Source organism: Homarus americanus, unplaced genomic scaffold, assembly GCF_018991925.1.
Source record: "Homarus americanus isolate GMGI-L3 unplaced genomic scaffold, GMGI_Hamer_2.0 scaffold21314, whole genome shotgun sequence".
NCBI lineage: Eukaryota > Metazoa > Arthropoda > Malacostraca > Decapoda > Nephropidae > Homarus > Homarus americanus.
Window position 1 is genome coordinate 782525 of NW_024720811.1, and position 27066 is coordinate 809590.

The 27066-nt window shown below is 39.4% G+C and overlaps 1 protein-coding gene across 5 annotated transcripts in view; it reads left to right on the top strand.

The window, feature by feature from the left end:
- LOC121861193 (septin-7-like) overlaps positions 1-27066 on the top strand; it is a 63024-nt gene that overhangs the window by 30704 nt on the left and 5254 nt on the right. For 2 of the 5 annotated variants that reach the window (XM_042358778.1, XM_042358781.1), the window contains exons 3-11: positions 3587-3693; positions 4743-4843; positions 6599-6704; positions 8975-9133; positions 9506-9686; positions 10779-10944; positions 15062-15139; positions 18818-18953; positions 19890-20053. In XM_042358778.1, coding sequence (XP_042214712.1) covers positions 3587-3693; positions 4743-4843; positions 6599-6704; positions 8975-9133; positions 9506-9686; positions 10779-10944; positions 15062-15139; positions 18818-18953; positions 19890-20053 — 1198 coding nt within the window. The remainder of the gene's footprint in view (positions 1-3586; positions 3694-4742; positions 4844-6598; positions 6705-8974; positions 9134-9505; positions 9687-10778; positions 10945-15061; positions 15140-18817; positions 18954-19889; positions 20054-27066) is intronic. The other 3 variants (XM_042358779.1, XM_042358780.1, XM_042358782.1) reach the window with 3 other exon arrangements.

Below are 27066 nucleotides of genomic sequence, written 5' to 3' on the forward strand. Positions count from 1 at the left end.
TTCCTCCTTCATCCTGCCTCTCCCTCACTCCCCCTTCCTCCCTCACTCCTCTGCCTTGTCTGGCTGTTATGTACTGTACTGTGAAGTATGTCTTGATTCTCATCTGGGTCGTTTACTACGTATGATTTTGTCTTGTACAGTGCGCGAGTTAAGGGTGGTGGACCTTACTTGTCCTAACCTAACCAAACATAACCAAACATCCTAACCTAACCTAACCAAGCCAAACCAAACCAAACCAAACCTAACTTAACCTAACATAACTTAACCTAACATAGCCTAACTTAACCTAATCTAACTTAACCCAAGGTAACGTAATAAGTACTACCCAAACCCAGAAGGTACACCTGGACACACAGGTAGAGTGATCAGGTGACTCAATTCTAACTAAAGTAAAGAAATTTAAACATGACGGTGATGACCTTAGCAGTAACGGCCTCAACAGTGACGGCCTCAACCAGCACATACACAATTAATAAAAGTATTTTTCTGTGACCGTGTAATAGCTAGTACCTGTGATTGGGGTTAAATGAGACTCGCTGGTAAACGATAACACTTGTATTCCTTCCAACACTACAGACAGAATCAATTGTATACGAACACTAGAGCACTTCTTAGCGTGGCTTACAACACTACAATGGGAAACAAAAGTTGTACACGGCATCAACAAAATTATTAAAAGATATTAATTGCATCTGAAAAGAACTAATAATGCAGCAGTACACCAGAACAGACACCAGAACGAGGAACTCCTCTGAAACAATTCATTCATACATCCTGCACCACTTAATAACATAAAACATTAAAAAAAAAATATTACTTTTACCGATGAATATGTCTTAAGTGCATCCAACAAAATTATAGCAATCCCTGAGGAATATAAATCCTGATTTAGTCATACTACACAAGAACATGGGTCACTCATAGCCTATCTGGGATGACCCACAAAATACTATAATCCTAACTGTCCTAACTACACAGAACCCGAAGGTTGTAACTGCCATCTACCTTCGGACAAGAGAACTGAATTAACAGGGTAAACACTAGAGTTGCGTACTGATTACGGAACTGTAATTAAATTTTGAGTGTGAGGAATATACAGGACTGTAAGGAGTCTGTAAGTTACAGGACTGTATCTCTCTACTGTACGTAACTGATGAGGTGTTTTGAGTATGCGGCCCCAGTACTGTACTGCTGTTGATCTTAACTTACTGCACTGACTACTACACTGCTACTACTACCCCCACCACCATTACCCTGCTGCCATATGGCATCACGAAAATTGTGACCAAGTCCCAGGTTGCTGATCTGTCTTTCTGCCTCATTTACACACAATTGCAGGGTCTCAGTTGTTTCTCTTACTATTGACAACAACATACATACAGTATATTGTTTCTCACTCTTGATCTTTTTTTATTTTGTATTTCTTTATGGTTGTTTATTATTATTATTATTGTTATTATTATTATTTTGTTAATAATAATAATAATATTATTATTATTATTATTATTATTATTATTATTATTATTATTATTATTATTATTATTTTTTTATTTTTATTTTTGTTATTGTTATTATTATTATTATTATTATTATTATTATTATTATTTCGCCCCCCGGGCCCTGGTGTGGGTCAGTGACTTGTGCCCGGGTGAGCTAATACCTGTAAAAAAAATATATATATAAATAAAAAAATAAATAAATAATAAATAATACTAGCCCCACCACCATTACTATTACTACTGCCCCTACCACCATTGCTACCCCTACCTCCACCACCACCACCACCACCACCATTTGGATGTACAGTAGTATGGATGAAAAGGTGCATAGTATGGAGAGGTGAAGGGGGAGGGGGTGATGTAACAGGGAAGTGATGGCCACTTAACTACTTATAAGATTATCAGCTGTGTCAATCAGTGTCACGAGTATTTAGTGTTCATCAACTACCCCCTCCACCTCACCCCTACCACTTCGCCCTCACCGTGTGCCCTCATCTGACCCATACATCTTGTACCATGACATTAGTAATGAACAGGTACACGGAATTGAATGAATGAAAACTGATTGAGTAAATAGGTGTGTGTGTGTGTGTGAACAGTGGTCCTCCCCACCCTGCTCTATGGCAGCAAGACATGGGTCACATACAGGAGGCACCTCAAGGCACTTGAAAACTTTCACCAACAAAGTCTACGTTCCATCCTCCGAGTTCGCTGGGAAGACAAGAGAACAAATGCCAGTATTCTCGCTGACACCAACTGTAGGAGCATCGAGGCTACCATTATCCACAAACAGCTACGTTGGACTGGCCATGTTACCAGCATGGACGACAGTAGACTGCCAAGGCAGCCACTTTACAGTCACCTAACGAATAGTAAACATAAGGCCAGTGAGCAACTGAAAAGGTATAAGATAGTCTTAAGACAAACCTGAAAAGGTGTCAAATCGACCCCCTCACCAGGACCTGTCATGGTGTAGTAATTTCCTCAGATGGTGTTATGAGGGACCTCACATGATGCTGTAGCAGCTCATTCGTAATGTGGTGTAGCACCATGGGTGCACCACTTGGTCTGGTGTCACAGGACCTCATTCACTGAGATGGTATACAGTCAGGTGTGGTCTCAGGCCTCCCTATCGTGGACGGATTACCACATCACTGCTTGTTGTTGGGTCTCATGGGCAGTTATCACTGGGTACCTCGGATCTCACTGTTTGAAGGTTAGCTTGGGTACGACTCAGCTACTACTGTTGTGTTGTTTTTCATTGGCTTAAGCACTGTTCACCACTGGTTTCATTCCTTCCCAAATTAAATTGTAACTTCTGGCGAGAACTTGTTGATATTCCAGTGTGGAGGAGGGGTTCAGGGGAGAGAGTTGGTATGGGTCAATATAACAGTTGACCTGGCTGCTACCAGAGGAGTGCCAGGTACGTCTTGACCCTTCGGCGGTCAAGGATAAAGTGTGTGTGTGTGTGTAGTACAGTACAGTACCAGGAAACCAACCTTCAGGTACCAGTGTGTGTGAAAGTTGTGTTAGTATAGTATAGTACATCTTCCTGACTGTTGCATGACTGGGTGTGGATGGTGAGTGTGAGCGTGGGTGGTGGGTGTGGATGGTGAGAGTGGGTGATGGGCGTGGATGGTGAGAGTGGGTGATGGGTGTGGGCGTGGATGGTGAGTGGGTGATGGGTGTGGGCGTGGATGGTGATGAGTGGGTGATGGGTGTGGGCGTGGATGGTGAGAGTGGGTGATGGGTGTGGGCGTGGATGGTGAGAGTGGGTGATGGGTGTGGGCGTGGATGGTGAGAGTGGGTGATGGGTGTGGGCGTGGATGGTGAGAGTGGGTGATGGGTGTGGGCGTGGATGGTGAAGTGGGTGTGGGTTTGGAGGGGAGAGGGAGGATCATCCTGGTGGTGCATCACGAAGTAAATTAAAGCTTTCCTCTGCGGCCATTACACCCACCACGTCCTCCCTGTCCACCCGTACACCCACCACATCCACCCGTACACCCACCATGTCCTCCCTGTCCACTAGAGAGGGTTTACTGTATCTCTAGAGAGGGTTTACTATAGTGTATATTCATCCCATACAGGTGAGAGTGGGCTGGGCAAGAGTACACTCATCAACTCCATGTTCCTCTCTGACGTATACTCCAGTGATCACCCGGGACCATCACACCGTGTCAAGAAAACAGTCCAGGTATGGTCACCTGCCTTCCTTACTTAACCTAACCTCTCTTTACTTAACCTGACCTTACTTACTTAAGCTAACCTAACTTACTTAACCTGACCTTACTTAACCTACCCTTACTTACTTAACCTAACCTTACTTACTTAACCTAACCATACTTACTTAATGTAACCTTACTTACTTAACCTACCCTTACTTACTTAACCTAACCTTACTTACTTAACCTAACCTTACTTACTTAACCTAACCTTACTTACTTAACCTAACCTTACTTAACCTAACCTTACTTACTTAATCTAACCTGAATTATGTGATTTATCTTTCTTCTCACTTAACATACAATACTTTACTTACTTAACCTAACCTTACCTATTTAACTTAATCTTAAATAATGCAATATAACTTATTTCACCTTGCATTGTAAGTGAACCTAACTTAACACTTTTAAAGCTACCAACTTTTACTGCAGTAGTTTGGTCAGTTCTAGTTGAGGTCACCAGGCTGATGATAAGGTGGTAGTTGAGGTCACCAGACTGATGATAAGGTGGTAGTTGAGGTCACCAGACTGATGATAAGGTGGTAAAATGATAATTGATGAATTTAAAAATTTTCAGTATTAAGTTAGAGGAATATTTGTATTTTTTGTGTGTGTTAAGGTTAAGTGTTAGTAGGCGAGGGTTTGTTGTCTTCATCCATACTTGTTTTCTTCTGACGTTTACTAAAAGAATGAAAAGAAAAATTGGTGGTCAGTTTATAAGGTCAGAATCCCTCAAACCCCGAACTCTCCGATAGCCGGAATTGAAATTTTCTGAGGGGCACATTTTCCGGAAAATTCTGAGAACATTTTCCCACTACCTGGAAAATTCCGGGGATGGGGAAGTTTTTTTCTGGCTTTGAGAGAGTCGTCTAGTTACCCGGAAATCTCTCTTTCCCGGAAGTGGTCTACACTAATTGTTCCGGCTAACGGGGATATCACAGTATATGGGGGTGTCAGAAGCTCGGCCATCTTCTCGTATACTAGTGTCATGTGTATTGTTAACTTTGTTGTGTTGTAACAGGTGGAAACGACCAAAGTGCTGCTGAAGGAGAATGGTGTTAACCTCATGTTGACTGTAGTGGACACTCCGGGATTTGGTGATGCCGTCGACAACAGTGATTGGTAGGTCAAGCAGACTTTTTATATCACCTACAGATTAAGCTCTCCAGTTTATATCAACTCTGTGTGTGTGTGTGTGTTTTTGTGTGTGTGTGTGTGTGTGTCAATCTTGGGCACAGTACTGGCTCATATGGGTATCTTAATCCAGAATAGTGTTCATATTTATTCTAGTTGTTTTAAGGATTTATGGCCACTGTGGTGTATTTATGGCCACTGTGGTGTATTTATGGCCACTTTTGTGTATTTATGGCCACTGTGGTGTATTATAACCTGTGGTGTGTTGCGCCCACTGGGGTGTATTTATCCCCACTGTGTTGTCCTAGTGCTGGTCCAAAACCTACTTAGATAAGTTGTAATCCCAATTATGAGGAACTTTTGTGTTTGAGGGTCATCTTCCAACACCTTCCATGATCTTCAACACCTTCCATACAGTCCTTCCGCCTTCCATACAGTCTTCAACACCTTCCTTTGATCTTCAACTTTTACCGCCTGATCTTCAGCACACTTCCACTTTAGTCTTCTTTTATCCAGTCTTCAGCACCTTCCATACAGTCTTCCTTCCTTCCATACAGTCTTTAGCACCTTCCTTACAGTCTTCAGCACCAACACTTCCATACAGTCTTCAGCACCTTCCATACAGTCTTCAGCACCTTCCATACAGTCTTCAGCACCTTCCATACAGTCTTCAGCACCTTCCATACAGTCTTCAGCACCTTCCATACAGTCTTCAGCACCTTCCATACAGTCTTCAGCACCTTCCATACAGTCTTCAGCACCTTCCATACAGTCTTCACCACCTTCCATACAGTCTTCAGCACCTTCCATACAGTCTTCAGCACCTTCCATACAGTCTTCAACACCTTCCACTTTGATCTTCAGCACCTTCCATACAGTCTTCAGCACCTTCCATACAGTCTTCAACACCTTCCATACAGTCTTCAACACCTTCCATACAGTCTTCAACACCTTCCATACAGTCTTCAACACCTTCCATACAGTCTTCAGCACCTTCCATACAGTCTTCAGCACCTTCCATACAGTCTTCAGCACCTTCCATACAGTCTTCCATACAGCTCCCAGCACCTCTTCCACAGTCTTCAGCACCTTCCATACAGTCTTCAACACCTTCCATACAGTCTTCAGCACCTTCCATACACAGTCTTCAGCACCTTCCCATACAGTCTTCAACACCTTCCACACAGCCCTCAGCACCTTTCCATACAGTTCTCAGCACCTTCCATACAGTCTTCAGCACCTTCCACACAGTCTTCAGCACCTTCCATACAGTCTTCAACACCTTCCATACAGTCTTCAACACCTTCCATACAGTCTTCAACACCTTCCATACAGTCTTCAACACCTTCCATACAGTCTTCAGCACCTTCCATACAGTCTTCAGCACCTTCCATACAGTCTTCAGCACCTTCCATACAGTCTTCAACACAATGTCTCCATGTTTTCCAGGGTTCTTTATATTTTAATCCCAGCAAAACTATTTCATTGATATATTATATTATTATTTTGCTTTCTGTTAACAATTGGCTGAAAGCACAGTACAGTACAACACAGTACAGAATAGTCATGGACAAAAGTTCTGTACCCATAGTGAAACTGAGTCACGGTTACCCTGACTGTTTTGTCATGTTTAGGGCCGATTTTACTTCATTTTAGGGGGAAGCGAACTTTTGTCGTCCCTGACTGTACTGTACTGTACTATCTTTGATATACTGCACTGTACCCTTGTGCTGTACTTGACAGTTGGCAGCCGGTGACAGACTATGTGGAGACCAAGTATGAAGAATATCTCAACTGTGAGTCCCGGGTTAACAGAACTCAGATCAGTGATAGCAGGGTAAGTGATCACGTGAGTACTTAATGCAGTTCAGTGTGCATGAGTTCAGATTTTTCTGCGTGAATGGTGTACATACAGTGTTCCAGCTCAACATATGTGGTGTACAGTATATTGTTCCAGCTCAACATATGTGGTGTACATACAGTGTTCCAGCTCAACATATTTGGCATACAGTATATTGTTCCAGCTCAACATATGTGGTGTACATACAGTGTTCCAGCTCAACATATTTGGCGTACAGTATATTGTTCCAGCTCAACATATGTGGTATACATACCGTGTTCCAGCTCAACATATGTGGTGTACATACATTGATCCAGTTCAACATATGTGGTGCACAAAGATTGTACGAGTTCAACATATGTGGCATACAGTATATTGTTCCAGTTCAACATATGTGGTGTACATACATTGATCCAGTTCAACATATGTGGTGTACGAAGATTGTGCCAGTTCAACATATGTGGCATACAGTATATTGTTCCAGTTCAACATATGTGGTGTACATAGATTGTGCCAGTTCAACATATGTGACATACAGTATATTGTTCCAGTTCAACATATGTGGTGTACATAGATTGTGCCAGTTCAACATATGTGGCATACAGTATATTGTTCCAGTTTATCATATGTGGTGTACATAGATTGTGCCAGTTCAACATATGTGGCATACAGTATATTGTTCCAGTTCAACATATGTGGTGTACATAGATCGTACCAGTTCAACATATGTGGCATACAGTATATTGTTCCAGTTCAACATATGTGGTGTACGGTATATTGTTCAGTTCAGCATATGTGGCATACAGTATATTGTTCAGTTCAACATGTCTTAGTGGCCCACGCCGTCGTACCAGTTCAACATATGTGGCGCCCCACGGTATATTGTTCAGTTCAGCACATGCTGAGGGTGTGCATAGATGGGTGCCAGTTCAGCATATGTGGCATACGGTATATTGTTGCAGTTCAACATAGCGGTGTACAATATATTTGTTCCGGAATTCAGCATATGTGGCCACAGTATATTGTTCCAGTTCAGCATATGTGGTGTGCATAGATCGTACCGATTCAACATATGCTTGGCGCGCCTGATTTTATATTGTTCCAGTTCAGCATATGTGGTGTACATAGATGCGTGCCAGTTCAACATATATGGCATACGGTATATTGTGCCAGTTCAACATATGTGGTATACATTCCCATATTGTTCCAGTTCAAAATATGTGGTGCCTTTGTTCCAGTTCAACATATGTGGTGTACATAGATCGTACCAGTTCAACATATGTGGCATACAGTATATTGTTCCAGTTCAACATATGTGGTGTACATAGATCGTACCAGTTCAACATATGTGGCATACAGTATATTGTTCCAGTTCAACATATGTGGTGTACATAGATCGTGCCAGTTCAACATATGTGGCATACAGTATATTGTTACAGTTCAACATATGTGGTGTACAGTATATTGTTCCAGTTCAATATATGTGGCATACAGTATATTGTTCCAGTTCAACATATGTGGTGTACATAGATTGTGCCAGTTCAACATATGTGGCGTATGTTTTGGCCGAGTTTTGATATCAAACGATCTCACTTGTTAACACTTGCCTGAATGAGTGTAGGGTAGTCGCTGGTACCTTTGATGAAGCTGGGTGTGATAATAGGTAGATTTATAAACAAAAAATCATAAACATTACAGTACATTAGGGTAAGTGCAGCTAAGGGAAATATAAATATGTTCCAAAAATATCTTTATGGTTACAGTATGTGTTAGGCAATGTGACACAATCAACAAATGATTTGGACAACTTTGCTGTTAAAACAGGTTCATTTTGATATTCATCTGATCCCTCACTAAAGATACTGTTTGGTGTGAGTTGACCATTGAAAACTGTACTGATCATGTGTGTAAGACAAACATGCATTATCCGGCACAGTGCTGGTCCCAAGGTTGCTGGATAAGAGAAGGTCAGCTTGTAGAAGGAAACAAAGTAATACTCTTATAGGTGTCATTATTATGATAGTTTATAGATCTCTTCTCTCACCAGCCTTCTTGCAGCTTTAGTTACTTATCTCTTTAACTTTAGTGTGAGAAAATGTAATAAGATTTACTTTTTATTTGGAATGAGAAAATGTGCGAGATTAACTTGGCAATAATTGTGGTTCTTCAGCAGTTAATGAGTTATTGTGGTTAGGCTGACAGGTGATTTATACTACATTAGTGAAGTTGTGTTGTGATGAAGGGCATCACCTTGATACAAAGTTTCCACCCCAATACAGGTACACTGTTGCCTGTACTTTATTGCTCCATCGGGCCATGGCTTGAAACCTCTCGATGTAGAATTTATGAGGCGCCTCCACGACAAGGTGAACATCATCCCTGTCATAGCCAAAGCTGATACTCTTACCCCTGATGAATGCCAGCACTTGAAGAAGCAGGTGAGACACAACTGCTGCCATCATTTCATGTACTATGGATTGAGAAATTAAATCATTAAGGATATTAGAAAATAAAGCTTGAACAACTAAATTGGAAGACTAACTCTCGGATGACACACTTAAGTAACACTATGATACAGTAATGGGAACTCCATCATAAAGAGAAAGATCACTTGTGTAAGATAATAATGTGAATATATTGCCAGAAACTTTAAAGAGTAAATATTGATCATTTTGTCTATAGTTGAATCATTATTGATTTTATATAATAAGTAAATCAATAATTTCCATAGTTTGTACAGAGTTTGAAATGAATGTAATATTTTATTGTTTTATGACATAGTGTATAGGTGTTTAATTGTTTTGCTGCAGGTACTTAACGAAATAGCCCAGCACAAGATAAAGATTTATGAGTTCCCAGAGGATGAAGGAGACAGCGGTGTTGCTAAGATGAAACAACGAGTGCCATTTGCTGTGGTCGGGTCCAATACTACTGTCGAGGTGGAGGGGAAGAAAGTGAGGGGGCGCAAGTACCCTTGGGGCATAGTTGAAGGTGAGGATGTGGTGTGTGAGCTGACCAGTTACAGTATGTGTATGGTGCCTCACTGTATGGTGTTCTAAGCCCAGCTTCACTAAACTGACCATAACTTTGATCGTATCTCTCCATATCTCGAGAGGCTATGGTGACTATACGATTTTGGTTGTAGGGATTCACTAAAGGTTCGCACTGCAACCGCAAGTAAGTTTGCTTCGGTAAGCCTCTACTAGATGAATTTGGGGTGTATTTGTTTTGTTTCCTTGCTAGGTAGTAGGCAGCTACCAAACAGGGAGGTACTACTGCCTGGGAAGATATTTATTTGGGGTCTCAATTGTTTTTCTTACTTTGACAACACAACATACATATATTGTTTCTCACTATTGATCTTTTTTTTTATTGGTTCTTTATTATTATTATTAATATTATTATTATTATTATTAGTAGTAGTAGTAGTAGTAGTAGCAGTAGTAGCAGTTGTAGTAGTAGTATTACTCTTATTTTGGAGTAAATGCGCTTTATAATTCTTTACACAATTGATTGTCTTAAGCTAGTAACATTATCAACTACACTCTGGAAACTACCTCTTGCAAAAACCCTCAAAGCTATTAACACAGAAATATCTAGCCAGAGTATATCCCTACATAGCAGTAAGGTCATCAATTTGTAGTGGGTCCAAAGGATCCTTAAACACTTTTTCTCTCCGGATTGCACGGTCATGAGTTAAAGCAATCATTAGTTACAACTTCACATTCACTAGTGACGCTTGTAGTACTGCAGTCTGGCGGCTGTGGGTGTCTTGACGGGTTATATAGTACAGAAGTTATTTCTGCCTTGTGAAAGCTTATGGGTGCTTGGTGGCCACTGTGACATTTGCTGTATGACAAGTTGGGTTACGGTCATTGTAAACCGTTAGTGAATCGCCCGTTCTTCCTTAAGGTTGATCGTAGGGACTTATAGTGACCGCAAGTTGTTAGTGAATCTGGCCTCTAGAGGCTGGTGGTGGCAGGTCTAGTGTTAAGAAAGTGGGTTAAGATGTGTATATGTAGGAGGTAATTTATTCATAGGTTCTTCTGTTTATCTTACTAGTAAATATTAATGTTGTTTCAGTTGAAAATATTGAGCACTGTGACTTTATTCCTCTGCGCAACATGATGATTCGTACACACATGCAAGACCTCAAGGATGTGACCAATAACGTTCACTATGAGAATTATCGGTGTCGCAAGTTAGCTGGTGTCGGAGGTGCAGATCCCAAGTTAAAAGTCACAAACAAGTAAGTTGATCGTTTTATTTAAATACTGTCTTGTCCTGTCCCTGTTTTCTTAAGAGGCAGCAGGTGTGAGGAAGCATCACTTGAGGTTACCATAAATTACTGTTGGGCTGAGACAGAGTGTGAAAGTTAACACACACACACACACACAGAGGTGGTTATCAGCATATACCTGGATCACACGCAACTACAGTGATTTACTTGCATATGCATATATATATATATATATGGAAGTTTGCCTTGAAACATTTACTCAGAGGGACAGTGAGTGTAATACTGTGCTGTAACACAAGCTTCAATCTAAAGAACTTGGAGACAAGACTGGAATGAATGGTTAACAACAGTGATAATATGTCGTGTTTTCAATGCACCTTTCAAATATAGTTAATATCTCAGGCACCAAAACATTCATCCTATGCTGTTTGTATATACAGTGGTCACTCGGTTAACAAACATAATTCGTTCCAGAAGGTCATTCGTTAACCGAAATTTTATTAACTGAGGCGTTGGTTAACCGAGGGACCACTGTATGTGACTCTTCCCTTATGTATGTGGCAGTATTAATTTTGTCAGATGCTGCAGTATGTCACATGCCATCATTCATCACTATTATACAGTAATTAATTTCTTAAATTGTATACACCTTCAGGATTAACTGACCAAATCTTACTTTATTGTACTGTATTTCCAAATATGTCTGGACTTTTTTAACATGTATAGTAGTGGCCCATTTGACCCACTATCCCTTGAGTTTGGCCCACTAGTTACTTGGTGTTTGAAAAATAACTATTTTACACATAACTAAGCTAACTCACTCTTTTGTCTCTTCCCATATTTTAAAAATTACAAAACAAATTGCTTGTGACTCTTAAATGGCTCGCCACACTGCATATCCAGATTTGATTTCATACCCAACAGAAGCCAAAACTTTGAAATCTTGCTTGATAAAGTGCATGAAAGTGGTGATGATTGTATAACAGCCTTGTTACACAGTGATGTACTGGTACAGTATTAGATGTGTTTAACACTAACAGTCTGTGTACAGGATGGTATGGCTTAGAGATCATGTTATAGTGCTGACTGAATGTTGCCTTAATGTAAATATTAGACACACTACTTGATAGTTTTTATCACTGTAGTGTTTATGAAGTCAGTAGCCACATACTGTACAGTAGAACCTTGATAAATCAGACTAATTGGGGCAGACCCCAGTCTGAGAAAAGTAAAAGTAAAAAAAAAAAAATCTATTGGGGCTGTGGGGGGTGGAGCTAACACTGCTTATCTGAACTATTTAAAGAAAATTTGGTGCTGCTATAATGTTATTACTGCACTTCAACAACTAAAGTCTTTAAGTGCATAACAATATTATTAAAACACTATTACATCAACAATAAAAAATTTGAAACAAAACTCTCTGGGTTGAAAATCAGACATAAGTCTGGTTGTCGACAACTGTTTTCACCGAAATGAATGTTATGCACTGTATAGTGTTATATATAAGTAACCACAGAATTTGTTTTATGAATAGAGAAAACTGTATACATTACATTACTATAAAGATAAAAATAAGTGGGTCAGGGTATATTGTGTGTGGGAGATGACAGTGATCTGGGAGCAGCAGCAGGCCCCCTCCCCAAAGATTCCTTTAACACATCTTTATGCAATTTCACCATAATTCTCCTGTCATTTAGGATCATTTGGTTCCAGGTTGATAAAATATTATCATAAAATAATCAACTTCCTTGAATAAAGAATCCCACACTGAACACCATGAGTCATTTGTTTACAAAGAGCAAACAGCTGATAAGCTTACTACAATGTCTGTCTTCAACACTTAGTGAATTAGTACAGTACAGTTGTGTATTTATCATCACTTAATAAGTATTATTGTAGTGTACAGTATTATGCATCTGCATATACTTTGGTTTATTCATTAATCATTTGTCTAAGTGTACAAGTAACCAAATTGAGCCATCATGTATCACTCAAAGGTAATAAACAATGTTGTCAGAAAGGTATCTTCATGTTAAATACTATACAGTGTGTTATAGTGACTCCTGTTGTAAGCTGGTCTGCTGTAAGCTCTCATATGCATGCATACTGAGTGAATACTTTCCGATACAGCTTATCCTTTTAGTTCTAAGTCAAATTACAAATAACATATTGTATTTTTTCTCTATTATTGAAGAATTTATATTAATCATGATGAGAGGATGATCATACGAGAATATAATGCTGAATCAATAAATAAACCTGATGATACGGCAATGCTCGACCAACCCTCCCCCACCTCACAACCCCCAGCCTGCTTACATACACAGTGTCTTAGCTGTCATTAGGCCTACAGTAAATCTGATAAGACCATTTTACAGTATTCAGTGAGCAAGTGCTGTTCTTTTAATAAGAAATTTTTTTTTATCCATACTATGTACTCTACAGAAAAAAGTTTACGTAAATAAGTGTACTGTAGGTAGCGAGTTGCATCTAACTGATACTATGTATACATGAAGGTAGAACTTAGACTGAGACAGAGTGTCAGACATGTGCTGCAGAACACCCACACACAGATATTCAACCCCTTGTATGAATAAAAAAACCACCTGGACTGATGGTAGATTTTCCAGACTTTTCAAAAAATATATATACAGTATAGTCTTCATTTACGCGGTCAATTGAACCCGTGGAGGTCTGTGTAAAACGAGAAACGCATAAACGAAATAACAGAACATATGGGATTAATTGAAATAGAGACTGGGCCGACCCCCAAACTACACTTTTTCCGACCCAATACATACGTTGTAGTAAAAATAACATCTCAATTTTATGATGGTATGCACACACAATTAATATTTAAGAGAAATATCAATAATATTAGGTTTTTTAACACTTACGTTAGTAGAAAAGATGGCTGGGCACATGGGGATGGGGGGTTGGTTCCGAGGCAGAGGGCAGATTATTAGCCCTCACCTGTATCACTTGTATCAATTGTATCACTATCCACCGCAGAGGCTTGCAGGGCCTCTTTGTCAAACCCCTCAAAGTCCATATCCTCACTATCACTGACGTGGGCCGGCTGTGGTGGGTGGCGGGTGAAGAACTCGGTAATGTTTTGTTGACTGGGTGACCTTGTGCGCACCCTGCCCACGCCGCTTCCTGCATAAATGATGGAATGAACCGTGTAAATAAAAATTGTCGGTCTGGTAAGGTGCCGTGTAAATGACCAAACGTGTAAACCAAATCTGCGTAAATCGAGGCTATACTGTATATTTTTGGTGAAAAGAGGGGCGGTCTAGAGCACCCCAGAGAGTTTGAAAAAAGCAAATTCCGATATATTGAAGTCCAATTATCAGGGTTTTACGATGCAGTGTACTGTATTAGCATTTTCAGTGGATTACTATACAGTACTAAATTTCTGCCTTGTACTGTACTGTAATGATTTATACCCCTCTGCACTCTTAGGTGAAGAGCACTAAACACCACTATTGATTTACTGGAGAATATTTTCCTCTTAAGAGATTTATACATTACTGTCATTTGTTTTGACTAAGTGGCTTTGTGTTAATGATGTGGTCATATTATACACTTAGTAGTTCACCTAAGCAGCACATTATCAGTACAGTAATTGTATATACAGTATCTGTCTATGAATAGTTGTAGTATTCCAAGTGAGTCACGGAAACCTTTTGCTTGTAATAGTGGTACATTAAAAGTCATATCAGGAGTCTTGTCTAACTTTGTCAACATAAAAGGTAGTTTATGAGTGGAATGAAATGTTATTTAGTTGATAGTCATGTTTAGGTGGTAGGACCTGCACAGCCCATCAGTGTGTGTTGTTATGTCATGCACAAGGAACCTTCTCAGTGGTGCAGTAATAATTAATTTATCTGCAGTTGATCATTCAGGCAGGCAGGTAAAAAGGTAACATATGCCTCTGTGAATTTGAAGATGAAATCATATACAGTATTAATGAGATTTATAGCTTTTTTTTTTAGTTCAAAAGACCAAATATTTCTTGCGTTCTTTTTATAGTTATAAGAACTGAGAGAGTTTCTACATAATTGAACAAGATGATAAACAACAGTTATCGTCTTTATATGTATTCATGTGTCTACGTTCACAGCTGGGTGCCTTCCATGGTACCCAAAGTGTGTAGAATTTATTGTCAAGAAACTCTGTCAAGGAAGAGCTCAAGGCATGGGTAATGTTCAAATTATAAGTATAGTTTTTTTTCAAGTGTTTAACATCTTGATTTGATAAGGACTAACTGTATGATATTTTAAACTAATGCCAAATAACAGTTTGCTGCAGAGGAGTTTAATCCCATAAATGAGGACCTTGGAACACATTAATCCCCCCCGCCCCCTCCTTGTATTGTAGAACCATCTTCCTGGTTTGAGACCAACTTAATTCTCAAGTATTGTGAATGATCAAGTTCTTGCTGTACTGTCGCTACAGCTTTGTGTCTTAACACTACAGTGCTTTTCTTTGCCTTTATGGTTTTAATCTTTTAATTCTCCAATATTGAAACACACACCCAAGTTGTGGCGGATAAGTTGACCAAGATTTTTAGTTCAAAATTCAGGTTTAGGCCTATACTTGCCGTATAAGTTGACCCCCCCAAGGCCCAAACATAGGCTAGGCTATATACGGTATGATAGTAGAACATTATGGTACACCTGGCTTACGATCCACCATTTGCATCAACTGGTGTAAACAAACTGCCAGTGGCGCCACCAACACCACACGGCCAGCTGCGAAACTAACGTTTACTGCGCATCTGCTGTTGGAAATGGCGTGTGGTGTTGTGTTCGTTTAATTATGCTGGAATTTATTATTTTATTATAATCTCTATGTTAAATAAGTTTACCAAACATGAATTTCAGTAGGAAATATTAGCGGCAGGCCACGGGAGTTACGCTAAGTGATGCAGTGTTAGGCCGGCTGTTCCACTTGTTTACCACTATGTGGTACAGCTTCACATTTTATACTCGGAGTATAAGTCGACCCCTGGTTTTGGAGAGATTTTTTCAAGCTTAAAATGTCGACTTATGCCGCAACTTACTGTAGGTTTAAAAAATACAGTAACAACAACCCATTAGTTACTTGTTATAGGTCGTAACAAAAGAGCCATTTGCTGTTGTAAAAATACCCTAAGGTGTAGGAGGTGTCACCCTACACCTTATATAGGCAGGCTGAAGGTGTCACCCTACACCTTATATAGGCAGGCTGAAGGTGTCACCCTACACCTTATATAGGCAGGCTGAAGGTGTCACCCTACACCTTATATAGGCAGGCTGAAGGTGTCACCCTACACCTTATATAGGCAGGCTGAAGGTGTCACCCTACACCTTATATAGGCAGGCTGAAGGTGTCACCCTACACCTTATATAGGCAGGCTGAAGGTGTCACCCTACACCTTATATAGGCAGGCTGAAGGTGTCACCCTACACCTTATATAGGCAGGCTATAGAAGGTGTCACTTTATGGCAGGGTAGGTTAGTGTGGAAATACTATAGTTAGTTCTTTTGTTTTAGAATCACAACTTCAATTTTAATTTTGTATTCTACATCTGCTTCCCTGCTTTTCTGATTTCTTTAGTTCAAAACTTTGTTCAAATCATTGAATGGGTCTCTGTATGGTGTACAATTTCAACAGTTCTATATTACAACAATATTTTACCACACTACTGGCAGTGATGATATTTTGTATAGACTTGACAGTTTTTACTTAGTACAGTAATGTAGTGCAGTGTATGAGGAGGGGGACTCACTCATGGGTGTCTGTACCCATAGAAAGTAATAATTTTTATGTAGAGGAGAACAATAGGTGAACCATATGCAAGTTGGCTCAATTGTCATCTTCACATTTCTCACCTTCCTATTGATTCAGGCCTTCATGTCCCCAGAGGATAGTGAACAGTTATGTTACAGTGTGGTAAGTGGGGCGTCGTTCCAAGCTTCATTGTACGTACACCATTTGTTTATCGGTCTTTTCTATAACAATTGTTGAGAACCACTTTTTGTATGCATGTGTTGATAGATGAATACCATACTGTTGTGTTGATAGATGAATACATTACAGTACTGGTATTTTTTGTTGTGGGAAAAGTTTACATAATGAATGAAGTAAATGCTTTATAAAACATATATAGTGTTCATGTAAATGTTGATTGGAAACTTCTAAATGTTGAGTTTATTTTTACACACAATGGTTTAACTTGATTATGTTCATATCAGAAGCGGGTAATAGACTGGTTAATGTGGATTTAAGTGTTAGATTGATGTGTGGGTAGCAAGTCACTGGTCTACTATCATTGTATACAGCACCAATATCTACACAAGTACGGTGAATTTAGTTTACACAAAATTTTGGATAATTAAAGAAAAGTAATGTAATGTCTGATAATATTAATGATAAAAGTTATGGTTGAGTTACAGAGAAAGCAGTACAATATTAGACTAAATAGCCTCAGCTGGCTGGGGGCAACTGCCTTAACATGACCAAGTCCTCTTTCATTTCTGATTCTTGTTGAACTCATTCACAGTTCAGTCCTTTTTATGTTCTGATGCAAACTTTTAAACCCAACAACAAATACTGTTATACTTTGTCCGTTACAGTTTCCTATTGCTTTAACCTTAATTTTTCCTAACTTCTACTTCCTCTATATTGTGCAGTGGCTGAGTCAAACTTGATTGTTATCAGTTCCCATTTTTCACTGTAAGCAAGTGGCAACTGCTCCATTATTTTGATAAGCCAACCTAACTTGTTGCCATGCACAATTGTTTCTTCAGTGTCCTTGAACATTGGTGTTGGGTGATCACGATAAAGTTTACTGAAAATGTCTGCAGAAGGATGATGAACCATAAGAGGTCAATCATACAGTATAAGAATATATTACTGAATCGCTAAATAAACAAACCTGACGAATGAGGCAACACCTGATCAACCCCAGCCTGCTTATTGACTCAGTGTCTTAGTTATTGGTAGGCCTATAGTAAATCTGACTAGACCACTGTACAGTATTCAGCAAGTGTTCTTTTCATAAGATTTGTTTTAATCTTCCTCATTTCTTAAAATATGTTTTTTTGTTCTCTGGTCACCAGAGCACTTCAGAGTCTGAAAAAAAATAATTCTGATACTGTATATTGAAGTCCGATTTATCGAGGTTTTACTGTAAGTAATTACATGTACTGTATTCTTATGTGTTATTCTCTTTTCTTTATAAGATATTTCATGATTAATTTTTGTGTTACATACTATAGTGGATGAACTGTTGGTGAACAGGTCAAGCCAGAATTTGTATTAATTTTTAAAACCCATAGGTGACTCAACTAAAAGATGGCTGACTTGACCTGAGCATTGTTCATTATTTCCAGAGGTTTCTTTACATATTTTTCTCTTCCTGCAACAGAAGGGATGATGTGTCACTTATTCTCACAAATCATTGGTTGTTGTAGAAACTAAAACTTGCTGGATGTGTTTTTAACAGCTTTTTGTGGTGTGATTGTGTTTGACCTTTTAACCCCCAGAAAAAATCTAAAATTCCTTTGTAAGAATAATGTAGGTAATCGATAATATGGTCATTGACATGTTATGTATTGACATATATTTCTTTTATCTTGTGCTTGGTGAGCCACTTAACATACTGTACTGCACACAGAAGGACACAACACTGGAACCTCATCTGCCATCCACAGTGTTGAAAATGATATGACACAAGTTTAATATCCACTTATTAATGACAAATACTGAAGGCCAGTGTAGGACCCAGACATATTCACCATTACTCTGGTTCATTTATTAGGACTGTCAGAAAGTGTGATTACTTTGAGTTCAACTTTATGGATAATTATCTGTTTTGTTGTTATTGTTGTAGGAACCCTCTCGTTCAGATGGAGGAAGAGAAGAAGGAACACACGAGCCGCATGAGGAAAATGGAAACGGAGATGGAACAGGTGTTTGAGATGAAGGTCAAGGAGAAGATGAGCAAGCTAACAGAACTGGAGGCAGATGTAAGTACAGTACCTGACACACACACTGTACCTCACACACACACACACACACACACACAGTACAGTACCCCAAATGCTGTAACCTCAAACACTGTACTACACACACTGTATTTAAAATTTTGTAGCCTCACACACTTTTATTGTATGATATAAATAAAGCAAGATGTAGGTATCTGAGGCAGTAAAACTGGTTATATGGAGAGACAAGATGTGATTTAACTGGGAAAACTGTAGAGAAGAGTGAGATAAGGGAAGGTGGCAAGCTACTGAAAGTGGTCAATCTACATGCCTGTTAGATAATCACAAAAACTTGACTCTAGTTTGTGAATATTTACACAAGAGAAGATACAAATTCCAATTTATCGAGGCACTTCCCCCTCCTACAAAAATACAACAAGAAAAAATTATCGGTCCATATATGTGTGCATGTAATTACTAAATGTTAAACAGTAACACTTACCAGCACTGTAGGCAAACATTGAAGCATCATAGTAGGTGACACAGAGGCATGGTAGGTGACACAGAGGCATGGTAGGTGACACAGAGGCATGGTAGGTGACACAGAGGTATGGTAGGTGACACAGAGGTATGGTAGGTGATGCAGGTGGCCAGATATGCCAAGATTTTCCCAGATACTTTTACATATCTCGGCATTTTCCGAGTTATACTAATGCTTACCGAGACCACATTCATGTTGAGTTATGTGAAATTCTGAGTTATCAAATTCTGAGTTATCGAGGGTTTACTGTATGTATGAACAGTAGCAGTATGTGAAAACTCTACCAGTATTAACATAGATGAATGTATGAGGTGTAACAGTATTAACATAGATGACTGTATGAGGTGTAACCATATGAAAGTTTGAGGCAGATTATTAAGTGGAAATTGTCTTATTTTAGTGGTTTGATTATTTATGTTACTGTACATATTCCACAGTTACAAAAACGCAATGAGTCTATGCGCAAAAAACTGGAGGCTGACTTAGCAGAATTGGAGGAAGAACGAGATCGGTTTGAAGGGGACAGGAAAGCTTGGGAGGCAGCCAACGGTGTGACTGTGGAGGAGCTCCGTCGCAAGTCTTTAGAGTCTATCAGCAGAGAGTGAGTACCAGTGTTTCCTTATGTCTTCTGTTTTATCTTTCCTCTTTTGATGATTATTATTAACATGAAGTTACAAATCATTTTTATGATTGTCAACCTTCATCAGTAAGTATATGTCAAGTTGTTTTTGGCTTTAGCTTTGGTGTCACAAAACTATTGATAATTAAGTCATGAAATTGCATTTAGCTTTCATGGCCTCCCTCACCAGCAGTAAGTTGATCCATAGAGACAAGATTAATGATAGGTATAATTTTTATTTTCAATTATTGATATGGTCATTGTTGTCTGGTGTTGTATTGTATATGAAATATCAAAACTACGTGACTCAATAGATCTCGGACTTTCATAGTGAAGGAAGACTGTTTGAACAAGAGCAGTGTTGACAGTACCGGTATATCAAGAGCGGCTTGTGTAATTATTGCCACATCAACACCTTAGTCATAAGAAGAATCACTTGTGAGGTTTTACCATCATGAAGTGATCAAGACTTACATATACTGTACAGTAGTTACCCAAGTTGAGGTTCTTGACCAACAATAGACCAAAAGATGCTTTGTACTGGGTGGTCCAATTAAAGTGAACCAGTTTTAGGCTGGCAACACTGGGTAGGGGTTTGAGTGGAAGGAGGAAGCGGGGTGGCAGTTGGTAGTGCGTGTACTCTCGTTTCCATGATACTCATGACCTGAAGGCCAGAATTTGCCAGGAAGTTGATGCCATTTCTCCGAGAGTCATGTATGCACAACTTTCGCCATCAACTGCAGCAGTGTATTGTGAAGATGGGTGCACATTTGGAGGACATAGCTTTCAAACACTAATAACTATTGTTTCCAAAGGTTTTCAGAAACTTGCGAACTGCTTAAATACAGATTTTGTCCATTTCATGAATTTTTATTTAATTTTCAACGTGGTTTACTTTAATTGGACCACCCTGTAGATAAGAGGACCATGCATGTCAGTGAAGAAAATGTTGTGATATAAGTTTACTTGTGCATGAACACTTAAGAGTGGTGTCCTGAGCATGGGTGTAACTCACTGCTTACATTACTGTCCTGGATGTTGTTGTAACTGTGGTTCATCAGGAACTATTATCCTCTGCCCACTGAATTTGTGAGGAAATACAGATATCAGCAGCAAATCTGATTGTATGTTGAGTTTAATTTTTGAGCAAATCTCAGTTGATGCAGAATGCCTTTGTAGATAATTAACCCCATTGAAATGAGGTGCACTATACAGTACTGGAAGTCTGTACTTTAATATTTCCTTACTGGACAGTGGCTGGAGTGTGACTATGCATTACTATTGGTCAAAGTTGTGCTCATTTGGTAGGGAACATTTTTTTTCTCAATGAAAACATAAGTAGATATATGGCAAGAGTTATGGACAATGGTGAGAGAAAGTGATAGCACCTCTTAGTAGTCACCCTTGTTTACTACACCCACAGTACTAGTTTACAGCATTAACACCTTGCATCATATCTTAGCAATACAGTACTAGTTAATAACACTCTAGTATCTTACCCCAGCAGGAAAACAGTAATCCTGTGTAGGTCAACAGCCACTAACACTGTAATAAGGACCCAGTTAGGGCAAGTCTAGGTTTAGTGGTTCTGTTTGTAAGCCACACCCTTAACTTTTGTTTAAGTGTGTTATTTGAGTTAATTGTACACTGCATTATGCTGAGATATCAAAAGGAAACTTCAAGATCAGGTTTTGGTAAGTGATCTGTACATAAAGTAAGCCAGTGTTATTATTCTGCCAAGGTGACATGTTGTTTCTCAATACAGTACTGGGGCCGCATACTCAAAACACCTCATAGTTACGTACAGTAGAGAGATACAGTTCCGTAACTTGACTTCTTACAGTCCCGTAAATTTCGCATTCTCAAAATTTAATTACAGTTCCGTAAGCAGTCCGTAACTCCAGTGTTTACCCTGTAAATTCAGTTCTGTTGTCTGAAGGTAGATGGCAGTGCAGTAGCTAGTTGGCCAATCGTTGCTCAGTTAACAAAATCATCAACCAATCACAAGAGAAGGCGAAATCAGCTGAGATCAACGCACATGATAGTTGCTAGACGTACTTCAAAGTCATTAGTAAAGATGGAATTATGTTTGAGTAATACTTGAGGACAAAGGTTAACCAATGGCCAAAATAAGCCTCTCTCTCGAGAGAGAGTTCGCTTTCTTCAGACAAGCTAATATACTTGCTTGTTGAAGGTATTAGATCATCTTTAGGGAGTGAAGAGGCAGCAGTGGTGGGGCATGAGGAGACAGCAGTGGGGGACTTCTTAAAATATATGTACAATTTAGACTGTACAGTTCGCCTTTTCTTTTCATTGTAAATCTCCCTGTAGCAAGCAAGTGCATCTTGGATCAGTCTGTCAACTTTTGCAAAACGCTCAACATTTTGATCCATTTCTTCAACCATTTGCATCCCCTTATTAATGCCTCTGCCATTTGTTTCACTGAAAACTTTTTGGGGTTTGCAGGTTCTTCTACATTCTTCTACATCTTCTTCTACATCCAGTTCAATAAGATCCTCGTTACTTAGCTCTTCTGCTACACTTTCCACCAACTGCTCAACATCTTCATTATCAATTTCTAACTCCAGCTGTTGACCCATCTGCACTATCTTGTTACTAATCTCAGAAACTGCTTCATCTTCATTAAATCCTTTGAAACTGTTCACATATTTTTTCAGGACTTTCTTCCATATTCCATTCATGCACTGACCTGTAACTTCATCCCATGCTGCAGCTATGTTCTTTGTACATTGCAAAATGTTGTAGTCCTTCCAAAACTCTCTGAGCATATTTTCACCTTCAGTAGCAGCAATAGCCTGAGCGAAGGTCGTACGTAAATAATACACTTTAAAAGCAGCAATAGCACCTTAATCTATGGGTTGGATGATGGAGGTAGTGTTAGGTGGAAGGTAGACTACCTTAACATCAGGGTGCAGGTCGTCCAGGTGTGGTGGGTGTCCCGGAGCATTATCTAAAATTAATAAAATCTTGAAGGCAACCCCTTGTTGCAGACAATACTCCTTGGCTTGTGGAATGAAACATCTCAGGAATCAATCCTCAAACTGTGCTAGGGCCAACCATGCTTTTTTATTATTGCAATAAAACACTGGCAGTGTGTGCTGCTGACATTTTTAAAAGCCCTTGGGTTCTCTGAATGATATATCATGAAGGGTTTTACCCTGAAACCAGCTTACACCCCCCAACAGAAGTGTAATTCAGCCCTTGAATGCCTTGAATCCCGGCATGGTTTTCGCCTCTTTGTGGTTGTATGTCCTTTCTAGCATGTGCTTCCATAATAAGCCAGTTTCATCCACATTAAATATTTGCTCAGGCAAATAATTTCCCCCCATGATGACATGATCTAGCTCCTCCTTAAAAGCTTCGGCAGCACCCACATCAGCACTTGCTGCCTCTCCACTCACCTTTACACTGTGCAAATTTTAACGTTTCTTAAACCTTTGGAACCACCCATGACTTGCTATGAAGTTTTGGTCGCGCTCATCACCTGCCTGCTCCTTCAGGCTTTCCAAAAGGCTTCTTGCCTTAGCCTGTATAGTTAGAAGGCTTAGGGGTACATGCTTTTGCAGCTGATCTTCCATCCACATCACAAGTAATTTTTCCACCTCATGAAGAGGACCCTGTCTTTTTTTCATCATTATTGTTCCCTTTATAGGTGCTGATCCTTTCACTACCTCACATATTCGTTCCTTGTCCTTCAAAATTGTTGATATCGTCGAGTGAGAGAAGCCTAGGTCGCGTGAAATGGTTGCTACCGTTTTTCCATTTTCATATTGCATTATTATTTTCATTTTCATCTCAAAAGTAATTGAATCTCTTTTTCTTCTCAGCACCACGAGAACTCTCACTTTTATGCTTGCCAGTCATTTTAAAGGGAATTACATACGAAATTTTATCAGTACACATCGCGATCACTACCGACAACAACGACGGCCAAACACCAACTGAGGGGGCACCGGCGTGGATATACATTCTGTCTGATTTTAAGACTTTATAGATTACCTATATTATATTATAAAATATCAAGCATTTTGTTAGTGGGAAATTATTTGTCAGTGGATTTACAAAGAGTTTTAATACAGTACATCTATTGTATATTGTATCAGTGTACACTGGTTAGACTTGTGTATCAATTTTACAATAGTGCATAAATTACAGTATAGTACAGTAGTGCACTGCACATGCTTACAGTGCCTGTGTTGCTACACCAATATTTTTCTGTAACTTGTTTAGGCTCCCCCAGCATGTGAGGAAACTTTCTTAGTTTGTTAGGCTTCTCCTGCCAGGGGCATAGCCACTCAACCCTAGCCCTGGGACCCCTCTCCCCCTCTACTGAAAATAAAAAAAAGTGTCACATTTATAAGGTGCAGAGTGTAGATAAATGAATAAAAAGGCACCAGCACTGACATTACAATTTTTGTTATTGAAACAAAAATAAAATGCAATATTTTTTAATGTACTACAGTATATTGCTGATCACAAGAGTTAAATAATAAAGTTTTAGACTGAGATTTAAAGAACAAAATATATAGCAAATAATATGCCAACAGTGCCTATAATTGTGACACCAACACAAAATGGATACATCAGAAGAATTGAAATTTGTAACATGTATGAATCCCAAAGTAATATGGCAACAACAGACTAATGAACTGTTTAATACAAATACAACTTGAGTTTACCTGCTATTGAAAGTGAATTCTTTAGGATTTATTATATTTTTATAATTTGGGGGATTTTGGCTAATTTATAATATACTGTATAGAGGGGCCTAGTCTGGGCCCCCCTAGTAGGCATGGGCCCCGGGAAGCAGCCCTGCCCCCCCTCCCCTGCCCCTGACTACACTCCTGCCTCCCATGCCTCCCCCCGACTATAATAATAATAATTAACGGTTTATTGAAAGAGCATAGCAGCCAGAAGGCTGAAAATATACAGTTACATAATTGGTGAATGGGTTTCGATTTACAAATAATATGCAAGTAACATAAGTGATACAAATAAGATATATAATAACTAGATGGGGAAAAGCTCAAATTACAGGGCATTTCAACATAGTGACAGTGCAAGAAGTAGGATTTACTGGGAGTGAATACACTGGTTTATTACAAGATATTGATAATTTTTACAATGGTTGGGACTGGGCTGTTCTTATAGCGATCAGTTCGTGCACATATGGGCTGGATGCGGTTGTGGTGTCGAACAGCAATTCTCGGGCTAGGGATCTCAGGTTGTAGTAGGAGCCGGTGTCAAGGATGGTGCAGAAGCTTCTTACTAAATTTGCAGATGAGGTCGTGGTGATGGTCAGTGAGAGTCTAAAGGGTCAGTGTGTTGAGCGCTTCTTGATATGTGGAGTAGGAAGGGGAGAGAATAATCTTGCATGCCCTCTTTTGCACTTTTTCTAAGTTTTTACGTTGTGTGGCATTTAGGGAGGAAGACCAGGTGGAGGAGGCATAGATGAGCTTGGGAAGTATGAATGTTGAGTAAACACTGAGGAGCTCAGGTGCAGGAACTCCGAGGGACTTGAGTCGGCGGAGGAGGTGGAGACGGAACTGGAGGACTTGACAACTTCACTGATGAGTGGTTTCCAATTTAGTTTGTTGTCTATGGTGACGCCGAGGAGCTTAGTGGAATCTACAACCTGGAGTGTGTTGGGATCTAAATTAATGGAAGGGGGTGGGACAATGTCGGAGAAGAGGTTGATGTGCATAACCATGGTCTTGGTATGGTTGATGGTGACGTGGTTGTTGGTGGCCCAGTTTTGGAGACTGTTCAATAAATCCTGAAGGGCGGTATAGTCGGGAGCAGAATTGTTGACGCTGATCCCAATAGTGGAGTCGCCAACATATTTCCAGCGAGCAGGGCTTTCTCTTAGGGCATCATTGATAAGCATAAGGAAGCAGAGTGGTCCCATCTTGGTGCCTTGGGGGACGCCACAGGTGAGTAACTGAAACGTGGAGACAACCCCTCGGAAGCGTACAGCTTGACTATACCTATGCCTCCCCCCTGACTACACCCCTGTCTCCCCCCTGACTACACCCCTGCCTATGCCACAAGCTTATGAGTAAAATGTCTTAATTTGTTCTTAAAAGTACTGGTGCTTCTCTTCATCACACACTTTATGTTTCATCTCAGGCCATGACATCTCTTCAGTAGTTAAACTTATCTCCTGCTTTCACTACTGTACAGTGCTGGCTTCTGTAGGAGTACTTAGGTAGTCCTCTGTCAGATGTTACAGGTGTAAACACTCAAAAAGTCCCTCAGAGCAACACATTAAATGAACATTTAATGAACCACAGTATTTCTAGCACTTCAGGTCAGTCTGCATCATGTGCAATGTCTTATTATAGCTCAAAACATTGGTCAGGCAACAGACTATAACTAAAGATATTCATAAATTTTGAAATTAGTTTATATAAATTACAGTAAATTACAATTTGTAGAGCAGCATATTATGGAGGGCTTTTTTGATGATGGAATTCATCTTATATATTGCCTCTCATATTTGCATCCACCATAAGTGACAGTTGTACTGCTGGGAGGTAAACGTCCTCTATCTCTGGTTGACACTTTCATTATCTCTTGAGCACTATATATTTTTATATCTTTTAAAAACATTTTGATTCATTGTATTTATAACTTAGTACAGTATTTAATGTAGTAAAATTATTGGAATTACATTCAAAAGTGGATACAGGAACTCCAAGACTTGAGGTAGATATGGTATGACCTTGTGTATGACCATCTAAAGTGAAACTGTGTAAAGAGCAGTTCATGAGAGTTAAATGTACTTAAAAAAGTCATGCCAGGGATTTGCTTCACCTTATTTATTTTAAGTTCCCATATTGTAAGTAAGTTGGTGGTGCATGAAGTATTTAGGTGTTTCTAGTTATTATATGATGACAGTTTACCCTCACTTTAATTAACTTGACACTAATAATTTTTGTAAGGTAATATGAGGTAAAGACTATCATTTTCAT